Here is a 21,988-nt window from a genome sequence, read left to right as displayed (position 1 = left end):
CGGGTACCTATTGGAAGTGATGACTCTGCCAGAATCTGGCCACAAAATGGCTCTAACCATGAAATGCAGCTTCCAGGTGGGGGTGGATTGCACAAAAGAATGAGCCACTGATGTTACATTACACTCCCCGCTTTCTATTTATTTATTTTGGGGGTGGGGTGGGGGAGTCAGAAGAGAGAAGCCTGGAGGGCCAAAGAAACCAGGCGCAATGTTTACAAGACTGGTGGACAAGTGTAAATACGGAACAAAGAGCAAACAGTTCTAATTAATTCCTTCTTCTGCAGTGTGGAAACCTATTACAATGCCCTTGAGTCGAGCACTAAGATACATTACCCAATTAGGGAAATAAATTTGTTAATAAAATTGCTGAGGTCACCAGTGATTATTTGGTGCGCCTTATTACCCTTTCTGTTTGTTTATTCTGATCATCACAGTGCACGAAAGTTCCAATTTATGGCTGACTAGAGTATACAGCAAGAACAGTTCACCGATTTCCTGCAATCCTTTGGGGATCCGTGGGTGGGAAATGGTGGCTAATACAATATTTCCATGCATCTACAAGGCAGGTAGCAGGCCTGGGAAGTAGGTGGTCCTTTTATCTGAACTTTAGACAATACAGAGTTAAATAATTTCTGTATTCTCGTGGCTAATTACCATCAACTTTCCAAAATCCACATTTAGAGAAGGAAAGAGTGGCCTGGATAAAAAAACAAAAAACATTGTTTAATTTTAGGATACATTACATAGATTTCAAAGCAAGTTAACTTCCCTAATTAGGTTTGGCTGAGGTAACGATGTGTTAACTTGCATGCTTTGCACCCATGGTGGGAGAAGTGAGTCCAAGTATGTTGGGTAGCAAAAGGAAGTCAGCCGAAAACTAAATATTTGCTAATGACAAAATGGAGCCCTAAATGCTGCTTTTTCTAGGCCACTTCCTTGCTTGAAAATCTGGTTCACCAAGTCCAAAGCTCCCTGCCTTCGCTTCTGATTCCTGCCCCCGTTCTCAGCCCTGGGTGCTGTGGGACCTGCCTGAGGATGAGGGGGATGATCAGCTAGAATACAAGTCTTTTAGGGCTGGCCACCCATGTCATTAACTGTGCTGCCATCGCTGTGCTCGCTCCTGCCCACATGACCCTTCTTCCCTTTAGTCACTCCTTTATCTGACAGTACCCTTCATATGAGGACTTCTTCCTCCTCCACCAATCACTCAAGCCCCAGCCCAAATCCCCACCTGCCCCTGAAGATGTCACCAACAAAAGCGCAGTTTGTCGAAAGGGGCAAAGTTGGCTAGTGGTTTTAGACTGTGCGTCCCAGACCACTGGGCTCACAGGGGTCGCTGCTGTCTGAAATGTATATGAGGCTTTGCTGACCCAGCTGAATGAGTCAACCCAAGCACCGTAAACCCGGACAGAAGGAGAAGAACAGAGAGGCACGGAAAGTAAAGAAGATGGCGGCCATGTATGTATTTGATCTCCAATGGGAGTTTACTTTAAAATGGCAAGAGGGGTGAGGGAGCCCTGAATATCTAGTAACCAGCAAGGGTACACTGACCTGAGAAGCTCTCCCCTGTCCATCTTTTTTGCTAAGCACTGGGGAAGATCCAGCTCTTGGGAGCATAGATTCTAGTTGAGGGGGCAAGAATAAGACACATGAACTGACGACAAACCGCATAAGACAGTACCCAATGATACAGAGGATTCATCTGTGTGGTGCAGATGATCAATCCTAAGAGTTGAAGAGGTCGGCTGACAGACAACACACATCATAGAAACTGTCGGAGGAGGTGAGACTTCATCTGGGCGCTGAAGGGTGACAAGAACAGGGAAGGGGTTGGCTGAGTGGAGGCAAGGAAAAGTCCAGCATGCTCACGAGTCTGCCAAACCATCCAGAATGAGGATTCTGTGGTTGGGAGTAGTACAATGAAGAGTAGAGAAGTGGAGTGAGCCCAGATGGTAGAGACACTTGAAAATCTGGCTGAGTAGCTCATTCGTTTGTGATTTCATTAATCTGTCCTTCCTTCCTTCCATTCATCCATCCAACAAATACTTTCTGAGTGCCTGGTACATACAGCACAGTGCCAGGGCCGATGTAGAAAACAAGGAAGAGTGAGGATCGTGTCGTTATCCTTAAGAACCTTATGACTTCATAAGAAAGTGAAGCCTCTCATATGAAAATACCATGGCGGCTTCGACAAGGCATGGGAGCCGTTTGCTCAGCCATACAGAGTGCTACCCAGGAGAGGAGAGGCAGTTAGGGCTCACTGCCATGTGGGGTGATCATGGAGGTGCTGTGCCTTGAAAGGGAGGCAAGTCTGAGAGGTGATTAAGAAGGCAGGTATTATCGATGAGCGTGGGAATAGGAATCAAGGGTTTTGCTCAGGGAACAGCAGCAGAGGGTGTGGGCCACAGGGGCTGATTTGAAGAGGTACCAAGAGAGATAAAGATAGACCTGGAGAAAGCCCAGCACTTGAGGACTGAGAAGGACCTCCCAACCTTCCACCTCTATTGCTCCCTCTTGCAGGAAGCCCAGAAGGGCCTCCTGGCTGGCTTCCCTTTGCCGGTGCTGGGGAGCGCTCTTCTCCCTTGAACTGAGAAACATACAGGGATTAGTCAGGGTGGGTTAACCGTTATAACAAACGCTCCCCAATAACAGGAGCTTCATGTTACAATCAGGTTTGGTCAGCAGAGAGCCTCCGCTCCACACAGTCATCCAGGGACCTTTCATCTTGTGACACCACCACCTTCAATCAGCCTCAAGGACTAAGAGTGAGACAGCACAGAGAAGGCACGCACACATTCCACAGGCAAGAACCAGCCATGCATGGGCCCTGCCCAGATGCCAGCAGGCTGAGATGTAGTTTGTGTGCCTGGAAACGGGTTTGATGAGACCCCGGTCAGTCTCTATTATAACCTCCAGGATCCTCGTGTCAAATTGATACCTGATTTAAGGAGGGAGAAAGAAAGACACAAAGAGCACATAAGGGGGCACAGGGGGCAACAGGGGCCTGGCAGTGCCAGAGCTGCGGGCCCTGAGCAGATCCTTCCCCTGGCCATGTCCTCATACAGTGAGGGTGAGCCCAGAGCGCTGGTGGACCTGGTTCACGTCTCCCTACCTCAGCTGCCTCATCTGCCCCCAGGAGCTCTCACTGGGTCCTCGAGACAGGTGATGCAGAGGAATAACCTTCTCCTGACCTCCCCACCAAGGGGGGCCAAGGGCAGCCTGGGAGCCAGTCACCCAGCCCTGCCTCCTCCCTCTGTCGTCGCGGTGTGATTGAAGAGGAAGCGACAGTGTTATTACAGCTTTTCCATGACGCAATGTCATCAGGAAGCCCTGGGCCTTTGGACAGCACCCTGGCAGTCCCATCACTCTTCCCAGCTGCCTGGAGTCTTGTAGCCCATGCTGGAAAGCGCAGGAAGCGGTCTAATAAAACAAATGGCCAAGCAAGGCCACTCATCAGCAGCTCTTCAAAATGATCTAAACTTCTGACTTTTGATTTAAATCTGCATCCACTGTGGCCAAAAACAGAAAACAGAAGATGAGGGAAGGAGCTGAAATGAAGGCGTGGGTGCCAAGAACTGGAGGGGAGGGAGGGAGGGAGGGGGAAGCAGCTCTGGGACAATACCAAGTTGAGCACCAGCCAGGCTGGGCTGACTTGTGGCCAGGTTGGGTCCTTTTCATTAGGCATCGCTCAGAACTTCCCTCTTCTGTTCCTAGGCTGCCCTGGAAAGGGACAGGAAGTTTGAGGGCTAATCTGAATCCAGAAATCGATCTGCTCCTGATTTGCCCTTCACCCTTCTCCCTCAGACCTCTCAAGAGAAGAATCTTACAGGGGCGTCAGGTGGGGCCTGGCAGGCCAGGGGACCCGGGTCTGTGCTCTAATGCCGTCTGTTCTCTTCAGATCGTTTACTGAGAGATGACTGTACCGCCAGGGCCTGCTGTTGAATAGTGACTAGTGTTTTGCGGGGGCCAAGAGTGGCAGGGCCACTCCTTGAACTGGAGGCCAGGGAGGACCTCTCTGAGGTGACATCCACTAGAGCAGAGTGAAGGGAGGGAGGCAGGGCCCAGGGCAGAGGACAGACGTCTCCACAGAGCGGAGGGGCTCTAGGTATGCTGGGCTGTGATTTAGGACCCCACCGAGGCCTACCCCAGCACACCTCAAACACCCGCCGATCTTGGTAAACAGCTCATCTCCGGAAAAGGGCCGCAATCTACTGCCAGCCCGACCCTCCCCGGGCTCACCTCTATGCAGGGGCATTAAGTGACTAACTTCTCCCAAGCAAATCCAGACCCACTTTTGGTGGTAACATATCTGCATATTGCAGCCAATCATTTTCTCTGGTTGAATAAGTTGAAGGAAGAAAAATCAGGCGATTGTGCCCCACAATACAGCTAAGTATTTAATTCGTTTTTAATGTTTACATTATTAACACCGGCATTACAAAACGATATTTTTACTTTCAAGCGATTTAAATCTGCAATTCGGTGTCTCAATTACTGGGAACCTGAAAAACTGAAGCAACGCTCGCTCCCTCCTCTCCTCCCCCTGTGGTGCCGGTTTCTATAAGGAGCAACCGGGACTCCATGGAGCCCAAATACCCATTCCAAATGGATCAGGAGGCACAGCCCTGGTAGAGGTTTTCAAGAAGCCAGGGGAGGTCGCATTCGGTGTGGAGTGAGTGACAGCCGGCAGGTGGGTGTTAAAATGGTCATCAACTCTCCGAGGACTGGCACTAACCAAGTGACCTTCCAGGCGGTTGCCTATTAATGTGTCCAGAATGGCGCTGGGTGACTGACAAGCCAATGAGCTCAGACTCTGGCTCCAGCCACCCACAGGCATGAGAAGGTGGAGGGCACAGGTAAAACAAGACTGGAGAGGACCCAAGCCCCTCGGGAAACTACAGTGTGTCCTGAACCACACCACACATGCAGTTCACGGTAACACTGCAGAGAGGCCGGAAGGGGCATCCTGATGGAGGGGGTAAGAGCGGGGGCTCTGGAAGCCACTCAGCTGGGGTGCAAGTCCAGGTTTTGCCACTTACCAGCTAGTGACCTTGGCAAGTCCTCATCCTCTCTGTACCTCAGTCTCCACCTCTGTAAAATGGGGACAATGGTGGTACTTCTGAGCGCCATTATGAGGACGAAATAGCCAATATTGTGTAAGGCGTTTGCTGTGTGCCTGACACACAGCAAATACTCAGTGAGTGTTACTTTATCACTTTAATTCCCATTTTTTAAAGAACTGAAGCTCAGAGAGATTAAATAACCCACCCAAGGTTGGCTGCTCCAAAGACCTCTGCTGCTCCTGTGCCTGGAAGCCACTCCTGCCCCTCGTGTGACTCCGGTCTCTCTCAAATAGAGGCTCCTCCAGACCACCCAGACCCCACCCCTGCCCCAATCGCTGTGGACCCAGCACCCTGCCTCGAATCTCTCCCTAGCACTTACTGTATATGAAATTATCTTGTTCCTTTATTAAATGACTTAACACATTTAAAAGCACTATTTTCATCGTTATAGGACATGTGTTCGGTTTGTTGCCCATCTCGTCTGACTTAAATGTAAAACCCACAGATCCGGGGGGGAGAATGGAGGGAGGCGGAAGCAGCTTTGGGACGATACCAAGCTGAGCGTCAGCCAGGCCGCGCCCTCGCCCGTCTTGTGCACCATGGGGAAGGAACTCAGGACTGGCTTCATGGCTGTGTGAGCTGTGCAGTCACACAGGGCCCTGCGCTCCGAAGAGCCCCACACTTGGTTTAATGCTCTGCTGTTATGGTCTTACAATTCTTAATAATATTTTAACAAGGAACTTTACATTTTCATTTGGTAACGGTCCCCCACAAATCGTGTAGACAGTCCCGAATGAATGAATGAATGAACAAGCCCACATTCCAACCCAGGTCTATAAGACTCCGAGGCCTCACTACTGAACCACCAAGCCCAACAAGATTCCAGTGGGGGTAAGAGAGGTGGGCAGAGCAGTCTGAACCAGGGGCAACCACAGCCTGCCTAGAAGACATTGTGATGGGGAAGGGAGAGCCTTAGAAGCAGACATTGGTTTGAGTTTCCTAGATGTCTAGTTGTTCTCCATCTCTCATTCCACTTGCGCCTCAAGTGGGGTGAAAACCATTTAATGCCACCTAATGCTACTCTTCCTCTCACTGAACGAAACAGGGACCTCAGACCCTGCCTCCTAGGACACTGTCAGCCAGCCATGTGCTCTTCGAAGCCACAGCTGTGGTCAGGCCTCAGGCAGAAGGACAAGGCCTCTGGGCACCCAGCACAGCCCTAGGCGCCTGGAACTTGACAGTAAACAGATACAATCCTTGACCTTTTAGGCCTGGGGTTGGCCATCAAAACTATGTGGCTATAAATACAGCTGATGATGAGAGCAGGGAGGTACTGTTGGACCGGGAACGAGGTGAGGGTGCCCCTGAAAGCCTCATTTTTCCACTCCTCCTGAGTTCTTCTACCCTCAGGTAGGCACCCCCTGAACTCACTTACCTCAAGTGAGCATTGCACACCCCAGGTCCCCAGTGGTTCTCGTTCAATAAGTCTTTACTCTTAAGGCCTTCAGAACAGTTCAAAGCTGATCCTTGCTAAAATCATTCATTGATCTTTCCTCAAATTACACCCCTCCCTCCTCTTCTCTCTCCCATTTCTGCCCCAGGCCTGGCTCTTACTGCTCACGTCCCTCCATTCCCACTTATCCAAATTCTAACCAGCCTTCAAGGTCCAGCCCAAATGCCATCTCCTTCAGAAGCCATCTCCGATCTTTCTCCCCTCACTCCCCCGAACAGCTAGAAGTAGTATTTCTTTCTCCAAACTCCCCAGCATCCTCTAACATTTCAAGTAAGGCCCTTGTGACTTTGAACTTTGGGTTGCATATTCACTACTCCACATTCTACTCCTTGAAGGCAAGAGTCTCCTGGGTTCACCTTCACAAAGTGGGCAGGTAAGAAGAAAGAGGTTCGGAGAAGCTGAGTGTTGTAAGCAGAGGATGGTCTTGGCTAAATGCCAGGACAGTGAAGCTACAGAGCAGGGCTAAGGATTTCTTAAGGAAACTGGTGGGGTTATCTTGGGAAGAAAAATGATGGGTGCACCTGGGTTGCTCAGTCGGTTGAGTGACCGACTGATTCTTGATTTCAGCTCAGGTCATGATCCCAGGGTCCATGGACAGAGCCCCTTGTCAGGCTCGGCGCTGAGCATAAAGCCGGCTTGGGATTCACTTTCTCTCTCCCTCTCTCCCTCTCCCCTGCTCACGCTCTCTCTTAAAAAAAAGAAAAAAGAGAAGAAAAGGAAAAAATGATGACATTCCACATGATGTTGCAGCTGGAGATGTAAAAGAGAAGACTTGGTAAAACAAGTTTCCGAGGCTGAATCAACCCAGCTGACTTCACTCAAGCTGGGAAATCTGTGCCTCCCATGGAAAAGTGCCTTGTGTGGGCAGGGGGGCGCTATGAAGGGATACTAATATGGCTGGGAGAGAGGAACAAAAGCTAAGGAGCAGTACCAAGTGGTAGTGACAGGTACAGGGGCTGTGAGAAGAGAGAAGGGGAGGCGAACAACTTGTGCCTGCTACATGATTAAATTCAAACACATCTTCATCGAATAACAACCCGTATTTACATGTAAATGTATTCGTTTATGCAAATTAGCAGAGGTCTCAGAGGAAGTTTTTTAGTCTGGCTCTTGTGCAGTCATTGAAAAAGAGAAGCAAACCTGTCCCTGGGGTACTCCGCGTCTGACTTGCCCCTGGAAGCTGGGCCGGCTCCAGGAGGAGGAAGGCTGAATTAGCTCCGCGAGCAGAGACAGGAGAGCAGCGCCCCCATCCGGAGAGCGCCAGGGCGCCCGCGAAGTCGCGCATGCTCGTTCCTCCCACCCACCCCATCTCCTCGGGAAGCCGGAGAGCCTAAGTGCGCAAGCGCCACCGGCCGCTCCGACTCCTCCCATGAGGGCGGGGACAAGCGGGGCCCAAAATGGCGGCCAGCCGCTACCGGCGCTTCCTTAAGCTCTGTGAGGAATGGCCAGTGGACGAGACCAAACGGGGCCGGGACTTGGGCGCTTACCTGCGGCAGCGGGTGGCACAGGCCTTTCGGGAGGGAGAGAACACCCAGGTGACCGGACTGTGGGGTCCTCCTGCAGCGGGGAGGCGGTTGGGGCGATGGGAGGAAAGGACGAGGCAGGGACGGGGCCAACGAGCGGCTTGCCGAGGTGTTCACGCATGCGCGCGCCTTCCCACCCCCGGTCGCACGTGCGCGCGGACCCTCCTGTACCCCCGGGAACTGCAGAGAGCGACGACCCAGCCTTTTATTCAATGCTCTCATCTGGCTGCATTTTGGAGTGACTGAAGAAAGCTTTTTAAAAGTCTAGATGCCCGGGACCATCCTGAATCAGAACCACTGGGGGTGGGGCCTTGGCCTCAGTATTTTTTAAAGTTCTCCAGATGATTCAAGGTGCAGCCAGGGTTGAGACACACAGCAGCAGTCGTAGACAGTGACAGTCGCAGGCTTATAGCTCCCCCGACACGGTGCTGGTACCTCGCAGTGTTGTGCACTGACGTTGAGCTGAACCTCCGGGACCTCTGTAGGGCCTGAGCTAAGCCTTTGTGTGCTACCTGGGCCCCTGTTAGCCCGTGCAGCAGGTTTGGGACCTCAACCCATGCCCCTGTGTGTAAGTAGTAGACCTGATTCTTGCTATCCTCCAGGTTGGTGTGACGGCAGCTCTGGGACTCATTCATAAAGCACATCTTCGTTGAGCATCCACCATGTGCTAGGTGCTGGGGAGACGGATGAGGTCCTCTCTGCATCTCAGCGTGAAATTTAAGCTTAAATTCTAGTTCGGGACACAATAAGGAAGTAGACCTATGTAAAGTAGTCCAGATCAGTACTATGCTGGGTGTAAAACAGTAGCATGATAAAGGGGTACTATTAGTTATGGTAGAGGAGGACTTGCTCGGGAGGTGACACATAGATGAGACATAAGGGAAGATGAGCTGAACTGATACTAGGTGGGAAGGGGCATGCCAGGCAAAGGTCCTAGGCGGGAAACAGATTGATGTGTTAGGGAGCCGAAAGAAAGCCAGAGTGGCCGAAGAGGAGTGAGTGGGAAGGAGTTTGCTAAGAGTTGAGGTCAGAGGAGGACAGGAGCCAGGCACAGTAGGGTCTTAATGGCACTGGCTAGGAGTTGGATTTTCTCATAAGGCCAGTGAGAAGCCATTGGCGAAGTTTGTGGAGACTTGAGTGTCCTAATTTAGTTGTTTTAAAAGATCATTCTGGTTGTGTGTGGTGAATGAATTATAGGGGGCAAGGATAGAAACAAGGAGGCCAGGGGTGCCTGGGTGGCTCAGCCGGTTAAGCGTCCAACTTCGGCTCAGGTCATGATCTCACGGTTGGTGAGTTCGGGCCCCTCGTCGGGCTCTGTGCTGACAGCTCAGAGCCTGGAACCTGTTTCAGATTCTGTGTCCCTCTCTTGATCTGCCCCTCCCCCATTCGCATTCTATGTCTTTCTGTCTCTCTCAAAAATAAACGTTTAAAAAAAAAAACAAGGAGGCTAGAGAAAAGGCAAGAAACAGTGGTGGTTTGGATGAAGTTAGCAGCACAGGAGATGGAGTGGCCAGATTCGGCTTGCAGAGTGAAGGTTGCTTCAACAGGACTTGCTAATATAGTGGATGTGACGTAAAGGAAAAAAGAGAAACCAATGATAACACCTAGATTTTTTTGGCGTGAGCAACTGGGTGGGAGGAGGTGCCGTTTATCAAGATGGGAAAGACTAGATGAGGAACAGGTGGGGTGTGGGAAGAACATCTTGAGTTCGGTGTTAGACATGTTAAATTTGAGATGCCAAGTGGACTTACCTCCAAGTGGAAATGTCAAGTAGTCAGTGAGATATTTGAGCCTGGGGCTCAGGCAAGAGGTCAGAGGGAGGAAATGTGATACATAAACACACAACCTGAACTTTTGCCAAACTTGGCCAAGACCTATCAAAGCAAGGACATGTTTTTTTTTTGCAACTTAGCCCAACACAGAGCCAAGCCAGCCCACCTAACGGAGCAGGAACATGGCCAGTGGCATCGTTGAAATCAGATTCCAGATTGGGTAGAGAGCATGGATGGAGTGTCTGGTTCAGGGCTTGTGAGGAGTGGGGCACTACACTGACACGCCTTTTACAGCGGTCTTCACTGGTCTGACGTATAAAGATCTTGAAAGCAAGAACTGTATCTCGCCCCAACTCTGCAAACTCCATAGACTTTCTAGGATTCTGCTCCCTACGTCATTTTAGTGTGAGCTTCCTGAGAAAAGAGATGGTGCCATTTTTATCTTTCTCCCCTGTCTAGCATAGTTCTTGACACATAAAAGACAATCAGTAAGTGTCTGGATAAACAAATAAATGACTGATTGGTTATGGCTCATGAGGTAAAAATCATTTGAATATGGTTCCAGATGTGGCAGAACTAGATGGACAGAAGTAGTGAAGAGACAGAAGGAATAATTCTGTGTCCTGAGTGGTGAGAATTAATTTAAGAGGGACACAGCCTGGTCCTTACCGCCAAGACAGAGCCGGGCAGATATGCAATTTACGCTACTGAAATCCAAGTGGTAAAACCAGCCAGCAGTGAGGCTGACAGAGGCTGGAGCCTTGGGGAGGAAGTGTGATGTTCGCCTACTTGACTTAGTGTAAGAGGAGCCAGAGGAAGAGGGTAGAGCTTTCTCTTTTGGAGTTGTCATCCTTTGTCATCACTTGGGGAGATAGTTCTAATCAGTCGAAGGCGCACACAAATTTGAGTCACGGTTTTAGATGCAAGTCATGGCTCTGTTGATGGTTCTGGAGCAGCTGATGAATGCATCCCTAGTAGAGCAACCCAGTATATCATGATGGCAGCGAGCACATTACTCAGGACCACTGTCATGGTACCTCATCCTGATGTCACCTGAGGATGCTCCTGGGCTTCATAAATCTTGGTGATAATTTTTAGAGGGAGCAGCCCCTTGCCAGAATTGAGAACAGCACTGTGAGTCGCTCCCGCTGACGCCCGCGGGTCATCTATAAACCTTGAGAAAGAGAGGTGGTTCTGGTAGACTTTTCATTAAGCTGGCAGCCGGCAGCAGGCATTAGACCCGGTTGGCTGATTGGTGTGGAGTTTCTCCTTGGTTATGCCAGTTGCCAGAAACACAGGGACTGGAGGGGGAGGGGGAGGCGGCTCTAGTCCACAGCCTCCTTGTTCCTGTAGAGGAGAGAGGCAGGCAGTCCTCTTGGCCTCTTGGCTACCTGCGTCTTAACAATAACACTGAATACATGCCTGGCACATTGTGCATGCATCATCTCATTTAATTTAATCCTTAGTGCAGCTGACTGAGGCAGCCATCGCTTATTCCCATTTTACGGATGAGAAAACAAAACCAGAAAAATAAAACAGCCTCCTCAGGGTCCCATGGGAGTTAGGTGGCAAGACAAGTAAGCAGCAGACCCAGCTGTTCTGGCCCTGATCTTTCCTCAGCTGCCATTTCTCGCAAGTTCTTTCTTGTTAGAAAGTCCCCTTGGTCCACAAACATCAAGCCACTCCTTTTCCCTCGTGCCCTGCTCGAGCCTTTTTGGACCATGGACAGTTTCGCCAAAGAATTAAATACCTCCCTGTGTTTACCCACCTGCTTTTCTTTGCCCCGGCCATGACCTCCCTACTGTGGATGGGAGGAAAGATGACCCTCGGGTGGGACAGCAGTGCAGGAGAGCCAGACTCGCTGGAAGGCAAAAAAAAAAAAAAGCCCTTCAGACTTGAAAGCAGAGTACAGAAAGCACCGCCTCCATTTATTCCACCTCAGGATGCCCTTTGGGGAGTCTCACAGTCCACCCAAAACCCACCAAGAGGGAGGTGTGGTGGGAAGCAGGAACACACTCAACGCCTCTTACACCCTCTGTCCTTTTGTACAGTTTTTTCAAAGTTAATGGTTATGGGCTTTGCCCCCTTTGAATACAGTTTCTTCAAGAAACACGTACCCTGCCGCACCAAGAGCTTAATAAAAGAACCTCAATGTGGGGGAAGGTGGCAAAACAACCGTAATTGTTCACTTAAGTACAGGGAAAGGAGCAAATCCTTCTACTGAGTTCATTAGGTACCCAAGCAGCTTCCTTTAAGCTCCCCAACTGCACACCAGCACCCACTAATCCAGTGTGGGGCACAGCTGTGAGGAACAGCCCGGAGATGCAGCCATCCGGGAAGGGGCTTACCCACCAGTGAGTTCTTGTATTATGTCCAGGTTGATACCATACCCGCCTCGTTTGGAAAAAAGTTGAACTGTGTTCTCAGGCTTGCAGTAATGGGAATGCTAGTTCCAGTTCTCAGAGGAGAATGTGAAAGTGTGTATAGAATTCTGTTTTCTCGGTCATCCAGCGGAGCCCGGGTCTTCGGCATTCCTGTGTGGCCAGGAGCTGGCTCCCAGCTTCCTGGCATGTGCTGGCAGGGGTGACGCTGCCTCAGCGCTGCCTGGCCCATATGTGGGCCCCCCGAAGGCAGGTTTTTGAGGAATGGGCTGAGGACAGATCATGCTGTTTTTAGTTGCAATATTGAACCCATTGCAAAACAGGAGTTACGAGGAGAATCATCTCTGAGGCGGAATGCAGACGTCTCCATCTTTCCTCCTCTCCCAGGTCCAGGTGGAGCTAGAGTGGGGTGAGGTAGTGTTTAGACCTGGGGATGGCAGTCTTCTGTGCTTGGTTAAGGATGCAGGTGCTTCTCGGTGGGGGACAAACTACTGACCACTTTCAGTGGGTCTCCGCTTTACTCAGAGCTCTTTGGCTCTGCCTGTTGCCCTCTGGACAAGTGGCAGGCAGGTTTGTGAGGCCTTCACCGTCCTCTGATCCTTGGCGCCAGCCTGAGTTTTGCCTCGCACCACACCCCAGCACCGTACCCTGGCGTAGGGTGTCTTCTCTTGCCTCCCAAATTGGCTACGACGTAAGTGGTTCTTAACCCTTGAGGATCTTGTGCACTGTGGACCCCGCCCCCCAAACACACAAGGCTTGCCAAGGTTTGCTGCCTTCCCAGGCCCTCCTGTGGTGGCTCAGCTTAAGACCCTGCTTGTCTTTGACCCATGCATCCTTGTCACCCGCGGTGAAACTTGAGACCCCTGCCACACCTGCCCTGTTAGCCAAGCCTGGTGACCCGCTCCCACCTCTGATTTCCCGTTAACTCTGGCTCTCAGTTACACGCTACCCCGGAGCCATGTTTGATTTTTAATGAGCGCATGTCTTGTCTCCTCAGCATGATTGCCAACTTCTCCAAGGCCGAGGCTGGGTCTTTATGTCCCCTCACAGCCCCTAGCAGAGCATTCTGCATAGTAGGTGCTCAAGAAATAGATTTGCAACTGAAGGGAATAGGCTCCCATAACGGAATGAACTCATTTCAGAAGTTCATTACCAAGCCATGAAAACCTTTCTTCATAGATCCTCCTGGACTGAATCCAGCTCTACCTTAATTAGCAAAGCAATTTGCGACACCCTTTCCCAAAAGTGCTTATGCGTCCCTTTGTGTGACTAGAATCAGGGCCGCCGTGTGTACCAATTGCAGTCACCACCCAAAATTCAATTTTGAAAATCGAAATCAGTGCCTGCGGCACTGATGTAGATTTGTATGTATAAAAGTTTAATATGGTAAAGAGAAATACACTGACGACTGAGCAGGGGAAATGCAAAAGGAGCAAAAATAGAGCCATAAAGGACACTGTGTCAGTTGCACATCTATTTTATTCACATTTAGGGAGCAGAGCTGAATTTTTCATAATGTCCCACTGCTGCCTTTCTCAAACCCAGAGCTGCTATTAGTCCTAAAATGTCTGTAATCTCATTAGGTGTGAATGCAAAATCAGGTAATTTAAAGCTTGTCTATAAGAATATTTCTAAAAGTGCACAGTACATTTCATCAGGAAAACTGTATATTTCAAAATTCAGAAATGTTTGTGCTGACATCTGTGAATAAAAGTGTACAATGTACAAGTGTGGCCAGGCTTCTGGAATTAGAAAGATATTTCTCGATAATCTTTTGAGCAGTAACTGAGACTTTTTTAATTGCTGAGCTTGGGTTGGCTGTGCCTGGGACCCAGAGTTGGCCATGGCCACTTCTCTCCTTAAGCAGTAACATCTGGCCAGAAGTTGGCATACCTAGTTCTCATCGCCTCTGTCAAGCCACTTTTACAGCCTGATAGAGACATCTGACTTCAAATCAGAAGTTGGGTGACAAGTTCATTTTTTGGTGGTTATTGTCAGGTGTTTGGTTCCTTCTTGTATTGTTAATGGAGCACTAGGCATTATGTAAAATATCTAGGAGACTGTGTCTTTACTACTGAAGGAATTTTAAGAGATGGAAAAAACTCAGAGGATCCCTTTGTTGTTTGCACTCAGTCCCTGTGTTCTTTGCCCTCCCAGGAGCAGTGCTCTGCAAGGGTGACCTCAGCCTCCTCCTGTGCCCTTCCTCTGCCCTTTCAAAGAAGGGAAAGGACAGGAAGGGAGAGGACACCTGTCACCCACTTGAGGGTGTATGTGGTAGGAGGTAGCTGAGTAGCCCTGTAGCAAATTCTCATGGTTAGAGAAGTTGGAGGAGCAGCAGGAGGGGAGCTTGCGTGGGCAAGATTTTGGAGGGTGAGGATCTGGTCAGAATGGGGGTTTGATCAGGAAGCGCTGTGTTGGTGGCCGAGGAGGGCAAGTCCAAGATGGGAACCCCTTTCCTCCACTTGGGTGGGAAGGTGGTTGGATGGCGGTAAGAGGGGAAGGTCCAGATGGGCGGCCACCAGGTGAAGAATAAGTGTGACAGATGACTGCTCACTTGGCAGAAACCGAGGGTTGGTGTTTCATCCCCGGCGAGCTGACCGCGGAATGCTTGGTGACCGCCAAGAGCCACAGGTCAGAGCCGGTGGTTCGGTCAGGTGCGGCGATTTTCCCTGCCTATGTTACTCCGTCTCTAGCCACGCCCCAGCCATCACACTGGCATCACTGATCCACCAAGAATGCCATCACTGCCTTTTCCCTGGACATGTGCTTAAGCCTGCCCTGGGCCTGGAAAACCCCCACTCCCTTCTGTAGCCATGACCCTCCGGCCAGTCTTCCCCGGCAGTGTCCACGGCACCCTTCATGCCACTGTCACCAGGATTATCTATCTCCAGGCTTGTCCCGAACTGTTCTGCTCTTTCCTCTTGTAGTTTGCAAGCTAGAGGCCTGTGCTTCCTTCTACAACTATTCACTACCAGTAATATTAACAAAAGCTAATCGCTCACATTTATCAGTGTTCCAGGCCCCGAATTCAGAGCAACCCAGGCATTACCTCATTTTTCCTCACACCGCCCTCAGAAATAGGGGCTATTATTATCTTTTCTTTCAAAAGAAAGGTTAAGTTGGCGGGTATGCTTCAAAAATGTCAGTGCTTGAAAGACAAAAGAAAGGCCGAGGCACGAGGAACCATCCCAGCTGAAAGGAGAAAGATACACGACAGATAAATGCAGTAGGAGATCCTGGACCAAAAAGATTTTTTTTTCCTGTAAAGAGTATTACTGAGACAATTGACAGAATTGGAATATGGATGATGAACTAGATAAAAGTGTCATATCAATGTCAGATGTCCCGTATTTGATCACTGAACTGTGGTTATGTAAAAGAACGTCCTTGTTCTTAGGAAACATACTGAAATATTATGGAGTAAAGGAGCATCGTGCTCCAACTTACTATCAAATGGATCAGAAGGAAAATGCATAGAGATGGAGAGACTGATAAAGCAAATGTGGCAAAGGTTTTCTTTATAATTTTTTAAATTTATTTTCAAGAGAGAAAATCTCTCTCGAAGCATGCGTGCACACGTGTGTGAGCAGGGGAGGGGCAGAGAGGGAGACACAGAATCCGAAGCAGGCTCCAGGCTCTGAGCTGTCAGCACAGAGCCCGATGTGGGGCTTGAACCCATTTATTTATTTATTTGTTTGTTTGTTTATTTATTCATTCATTCATTCATACATATTTATTTACTTACGGACTTAGTGGCAAATGTTTTCTAAAGTGTGGGAGGCAGGGGGAATTGCACGATTCGCCCAACATCCTGTAGCTAGCTGATAAGTGAAGGAGCCAAGATTCAAAGCTAGGCAGTGTGACCCTACTGCTCTCCACAGCCATGGAGACCTGCTCATACACAGGGCTGAGCACGCCGCGGGTTCTCGGTGCGCGATCTTTACATGTGTAAGTGAACTCATCCTCCCAAGAACGAAGACAGCAAGCAAAAGATGAAATGCGTGATTTTCTTTTGATAATTGACAGAATATTCTTCAAAACTTTGTGCTGGCATTGTTCTCATTCCTTTTGTGTCATGTACCTTCTGTTCCCCTACCTTCCGTGTTAGCTCTTGGTCGCACGTGCTCTGCTGAAGCCAGGATGTTCCATGTGCTTTCCTCCAAAGTGCATCCTGCAGAATTCTGCTCCAGCTGGACTTTTCCCTGGAAGCGCTGCCCCGCAGGGGTCAGAACGCGATCTCTGGTAGCACATTTCCCCATCCATTCTTTCTGTCCTTCCCTCAGCGCCAATCCACTCAAAGAAAGACTTTGATCATTATTCAGCGAACACTGGCTACCTCCCCAGCCCAGAATCCTCTCTCTTCTGATGTGGCTACCTGGGCATTCTCGTGATGAGTGGCCTGAACCCGGGGTTGGATCAAATTAAACTAAGTGATGGATCGTCTTTTTTGTTGGCAATAAAGTGGAGACCTCATTTGACACGCGCACTCTGCAGAAGCAGAGCTGCCTTATTAAAACGCTTAACTACTGATTTATTTGTGCTTTGCCTTCTTCGAGAAAGGATTTAAGTTGGAAAAATCCATCATTTGAATTCTGGGGAAAAAACATAAAAGTGAAAGTTTTGTTTTTGTTTTGTTTTTCTGGGGAGGTTTCAGAATTCTTGGCAGAGTAATATAAGGAACTGTAGATAAATAATAGCAAGAGCAGAAGGAAGGGAAAACTAAAAAGAGGTATGAAAGGGGAAAAACCACTTCGCATCTGCACGGGCCCGTCTTTCCTGGAATTTCCAGCAGGGGCACCAAGGGTATTTCTTGTTTTTTTCCCCTCTCTATTCACAAGGCCTCAGTGTTCGGGCCCTATCCTTTCCAGCGGCACTTAATTGGACTCTCCCTCTTGGTTCTCCTCAATTCAACTGTCTCATCTTAAAATACTGCCTTCTTCATGTTTCTTTCCTTATAACATTGCAGCGGCTCACCACAGATGAGCGCTCAGACGATTTTCTTTTTTCTTTTTTGCCTTTCCTAAAAGAATATTTAATACATTTCATATTGAAGGTTTAACTCAAAAAGCTCCTTCTCCCACCCAGGTTCTTACTGCATATTCGGGCCCTCAGCCAGATTGGTCTGGTCTGAAGCATAGATAGCATTCCTGCCTCCTCTTGCTCACACCATCCCCCCACCCGGAAGGCCTCTCAGCTCTCCCTTCTGCTCCCCAATTCCTTTGCATCCTCCAGAACCCAGCTTAGTGTCACTTCCACCATACACTGAGCACGGGAACTCCCCCTCCTCTGGTTCCTTGGAGCCCACACTCTCCACCACCACTCCCTGTCATGAGATCCACCCTTCTGATCATCTATTTTGATTGTGGTGCATCCCACGGCAGCCGGTGTGGGGGTACACAGGTCCCAGATGCCAGTTGATGGATGGAGTTTTTCTGCAGGTTGGGGAGTTGGTGAGGTGGAGCCATTACAAAAAGGTGATTTCTAATAGCTTTCTAATAGCTGGAACTGTAGGCCAGGTTTGCCTCCCATGGAGTGAAGAAGCCAGTGCGGAAAGCCTTCTGTAAGGGGGTCCTACCCAGAGGTGCAGACACGGCGTGAGAGGCGGGGCTTATTTGCCTACTTCCTTGGGGGGTTCTTTGTTTTTCAGATCGCTGAGCCTGAGACCTGTGATCAGATGTATGAGAGCTTAGCACGACTCCATTCAAACTATTACAAACACAAGGTGAGTGGGCCAGTCTTTTATATCCCCAGCCCTCGGACTGGAAATGACCAATGAGAGTGAGTGAAAATCTGATTATACAATCCTTTGTAAAGGATCGTGGTTTTGCTACTTTCAGATGTAACCAGTAATTTCAAGCAAGCCAACAAAGGCGCCTGGTAGAGGCTTTTAGGTCACCTAAATAAAAGCTATTTATAATTTCGAATAAAGGCCATGTGTTTTATATGCCAGTGCGTGCCCAGGGTGTATCTGACAACCGTTGGGTCTTACACATATTTTCGCATCTACTCTGTTGGAACTGGTACTTCCCCACACTCCGGTGATAAAGTTGGGTGCTTTGGGAAAGTCCTGTCAGACAAAGCTGGGCTTTTCCTCAGCCCTGACATGATTACTGTCAAATTCCACTTAGTGTGGTTTTTCCCAAGCCTGAAAAATGTGTTCAAGTGACTCCAGAAATATACACAGCCAAATGCCTAGCCTACAGGGAAAAGGGATTTCTTCTAAATCCTCATAACTGAGAGTGTGGTCCGTGAGCAGCAGCACCGGCGCCACCTGGGAGCAGGTTAAAAATGCAGGATCTTATATGCCAAGTAATTTGGATGTAAATTTAAAAAAAATAAAATTAAAACAAAAAAAGAAGAAGAAATGCAGAATCATGGGCCACACCCAGACCTCCTGAATCACAGGCTACCTTTCAAGAGGATTCTTGCGTACGCTCAAGCGAGGCCAAGTCTTTGACCTCTAGGTGGCGCTGCTCTTCTCCCAGCCCGGTTTCTGGCTTCCCAAGGCCCAGGCTGGTGAACTTTGCCGGGAGAGCAAGGCTTCCCCCCAGGATCATCAGGTCTCAGGTTGTGCTGCAAAACTAATCTCTCCCCCACCGTCTCTCTCCTCTCTGGCCCGTATGACCAGTACCCTCGCCCCAGAGACACGAGCTTCAGTGGCCTGTCCGTGGAAGAGTACAAGCTGATCCTGTCCACAGGTATTGACAGCACAGCTGCCCTTTCTGGTTGGTTTGCAAATGATTCTTTGAGTTTGAGCAGCCAAGGGGAATTGTCTACTAAGACCGCTCTGCTTGATGGAAATTCTTGTGGAATAGCCCAGAGGAAATTCTGAAGCTTCGGGGCTCATGCTTTTTGGCCGTAAAATATGGAGAAGGTCAAAGGTATTATTTAAAAAAGAAAATCCATCTTCAGAGCTTTTAAATTCAAAGCGTGCAGCAGGGAACCGGGGAATACGTATTTGCCAAATGGAAGTAGTTGAAATCAAGATGGAAGGAAAATAATTTTATTTTTATGGTCCTAAGGGGGCTTTATAAACAATGAGGGTTTTAATTAAAACAAAAAGCCATTCAATACACTTGTATGGGGATATCCGTCTGAGAGTTATCTGACCCAGGGGACATGGTTTGTGGGTTAGATATGGGTTTAACTAGGTGTGTTTGGGAGTTGTTGACAGACCTCGATTAACAGAAAGGAAATACCCTACCTAGCCCATCCCCTCCTTACTTCCCCACCTCCATTGTCACTGGACAGGGAGATGGGGGGAGTGGCAGGGGGAGCCTGGGTTGATGTAGGCAGGTTCTGGAAAATTACTATTTTTATTGCCAAGGATACCCTATACAAAAATAGGCTAACCTTTTCTGCAAGGGCATGGCCCTGAAACATTTGCCTTTGGGTACTCTAGAAATTTCTCTCTCCTAATCCTCTGGCAGCCTTTCAGCAACCAAGTTTTGGGGATCTGGCCTTCCAGAGAACTCTTACCTTCTGAACAGATAAAACCTGGTGGTATCACCTGCTATTGTGTGTCAACTCTGATCCTATTTTTTGTTACAGTACTCTGGAAAACCGGGGTAAGGATGGTTTGGCCAGGCGGAATTCCTTTATCGACAGTTTTTTCAAATGTACCCATAAAATTATTCCCATGTTTCTGGGCCCATGCAGTTACCAGTATTGGTGCACAGGGTCACTCTGAGGGCTCTAGAGGGTTTGAGCAAACTTTGGACTTGAAACTAGAATGGAAATAAGTTCCAGAGGCCCAGCCTCCACCTTCTTGTTGGCCCCCGGACACCTGTGTGAGTTGGGGGAGAGCAGGCTGCAGCAGACGAGGGGGGCACGGAAGACTCCCCACCACTGGCCTGTGCTGCGGCTTGTTCTGGCCAGAAGTTCAGCTCCAGCAAACCTGCTGATGGTTCGTTTTCACAGTAAGCCTCCTATTTTTGTTGCGACCGTGTGGCACGGGCTTACTGATTGTTTCCTCTGACAGGGCAAGAATACACCTTGCAGTGTTTGAGGGCCTAGCGAGTCTGAAATGTGACCGAGGTCTGGGTCCCAAGCATGTTCACCTGGGCTTGGGGCCATGGGAGACTCTAAAAGAGGCCTCGTGGCTTGTGAGTGGACAGGGACCGCCCAGCATCCCACTTCACGCCCACGAGAAAACCTGGAAAGATTTCAGGGTGGGATGTTGGGCTCGTGGCTGAGGTATAGCATATGTCCTGACTTAGTCAAGAGCACACTGACAATAAACGTAAGCTGCCTTTTTGTTCAGAAGAGCTGTTCTTTTTTCTCTAGAAGTTTTGCTAACTGATGAAAATCTAGGCTATGAAATTTAAACAAGATTATGTGAAAATCTAAATTTAAAATACAGGTAAAATTAGGTGTCATAGAACTTTAGCCCTGGAGAGACTTTAGACCAGTTGTTGGTTCTCCACTGGGGGCAAAACTGCCACAGTCCCGCGTGGACGATGTCTGGAGACATTTTCAGACGTCACAGCTAGGGGCCGGGTATGGGGGCTGCTACTGACATCTAGTGGGTAGAGGCCAGGTTGCTGCTAAACATCCTACAACGCGCAGGTCAGCCCCACAGCAAAGGACTGTCTGGCCCAAAATGTCAATAGTGCCAGGACTGAGAAAGCTGGTTTTGATTCCTTTGGGGCGTGAGCGTGAGTGTGAGCGTGTGTGTGTTTGTGTTCTTACACAAGGGCCTCACCAGCTCTCACTGGCTCCCTGCTGCCTTCATAGCTATGAAGACTGCCGCCTCTTCTTGAGTGTGGGCCAGCTGCCAGGGAAATTCCTCTATTATTTCCTTTAGTCTGGAACTTTTGAGGCAGGCGTTTTTATCTCCACCTTACAGATGAGGAGCCCGAGGCTAAGAGGGTTAAATCACTTGTTTCCCAGAGAGGAAGTGATCGGTGGGGACCCCAGTCCATCTCCTTCCCCAGTGCCTCTTCAGCTCCGCTGGATGTGATGCAGAGCTTCAAATCCCACCTCCACCACTTCCTGGCTGTGCGACCTGAGCAACTTACCTAACCTCCTTCCGCCTTCATTTCTACATCTGAGAAGTGGAGACAGTATGGTCTGTGTGTTACAGACCAAGTTTTGAGAGAAAGTCTAAGGGCCATGGGTCATGTCACTGACAAGGGCAATACCGTTTCTTTGCTGTTCTCTGGCACCGGGTGGAGACCACTGGAAGGGGCAGGATGTTCATGTGGTGCCTGCTGCACAAGTGCTGCATCCACACGAGTTATTTTTCTGTCACCCTGTCTTGATTTGCTTATCAGAAGTTGGGGGCCACGCTTCCCTCTTTCAGGAACATACTGTGTAAAAATCAGGGTGTGCTCGGATGGGGCCAATTTACATATTCATATTGTAGACTTCAGTCTCTTTATTTATTTTTTGTCTTCCCCTTTTGCAGACACCCTAGAAGAATTTAAGGAAATGAATAAAGGCATGTGGAAGAAGCTGCAGGAGAAGTTTGCCTCCAGGAATCCCGAGGAGAAGCAGAAGGCCTGGGCCCGGTCCTTATCTCGCCCGCGCACCTAAGCGTGGAGTCTTGTACATCGCCATCATAAATAAAACTGCCCTGATTTCCCCATCCTCACGGTTCAGGAATCTCACCCAGCCTTCACAGAAAGAAAGCCATTGCTGCTCTAAAGAAAGCTTCTGCCTGAGAAGGGATGCCATGGAGCGTCCACCCCCACCCGCCGGTCAGGGTAGGGAAGTCTCCAGAGGAGAGGAAATG

At 49.3% G+C, this 21,988-nt stretch overlaps 1 protein-coding gene and 2 long non-coding RNA genes across 3 annotated transcripts; 1 reads left to right on the top strand and 2 right to left on the bottom strand.

Moving 5' to 3' along the window:
• Positions 1-108: 108 nt before the first annotated feature.
• On the bottom strand, positions 109-3,556 carry LOC122238600. The gene is made up of 2 exons (XR_006217590.1): positions 3,113-3,556; positions 109-697 (listed from the first exon to the last, which is right to left on the bottom strand). It is a non-coding gene; the product is annotated as an uncharacterized LOC122238600 (long non-coding RNA).
• An 834-nt stretch (positions 3,557-4,390) lies between these two features.
• Positions 4,391-8,513, bottom strand: LOC122238599. Its single transcript, XR_006217589.1, has 3 exons — positions 8,064-8,513; positions 5,040-5,091; positions 4,391-4,758 (listed from the first exon to the last, which is right to left on the bottom strand). It is a non-coding gene; the product is annotated as an uncharacterized LOC122238599 (long non-coding RNA).
• LOC102967355 (ubiquinol-cytochrome-c reductase complex assembly factor 2) lies at positions 7,927-21,841 on the top strand. Its single transcript, XM_007093284.2, has 4 exons — positions 7,927-8,111; positions 17,900-17,974; positions 18,881-18,950; positions 21,662-21,841. Exons 1-4 carry the CDS (start codon positions 7,974-7,976, stop codon positions 21,787-21,789), a joined length of 411 nt encoding a protein of 136 aa, XP_007093346.2. The 5' UTR covers positions 7,927-7,973; the 3' UTR covers positions 21,790-21,841.
• Positions 21,842-21,988: the final 147 nt, after the last annotated feature.

Source organism: Panthera tigris, chromosome B2, assembly GCF_018350195.1.
Source record: "Panthera tigris isolate Pti1 chromosome B2, P.tigris_Pti1_mat1.1, whole genome shotgun sequence".
Classification (NCBI taxonomy): domain Eukaryota; kingdom Metazoa; phylum Chordata; class Mammalia; order Carnivora; family Felidae; genus Panthera; species Panthera tigris.
The sequence above is the reverse complement of the archived record's forward strand: the minus strand, read 5'-3'. Positions and strand labels throughout refer to the sequence as shown.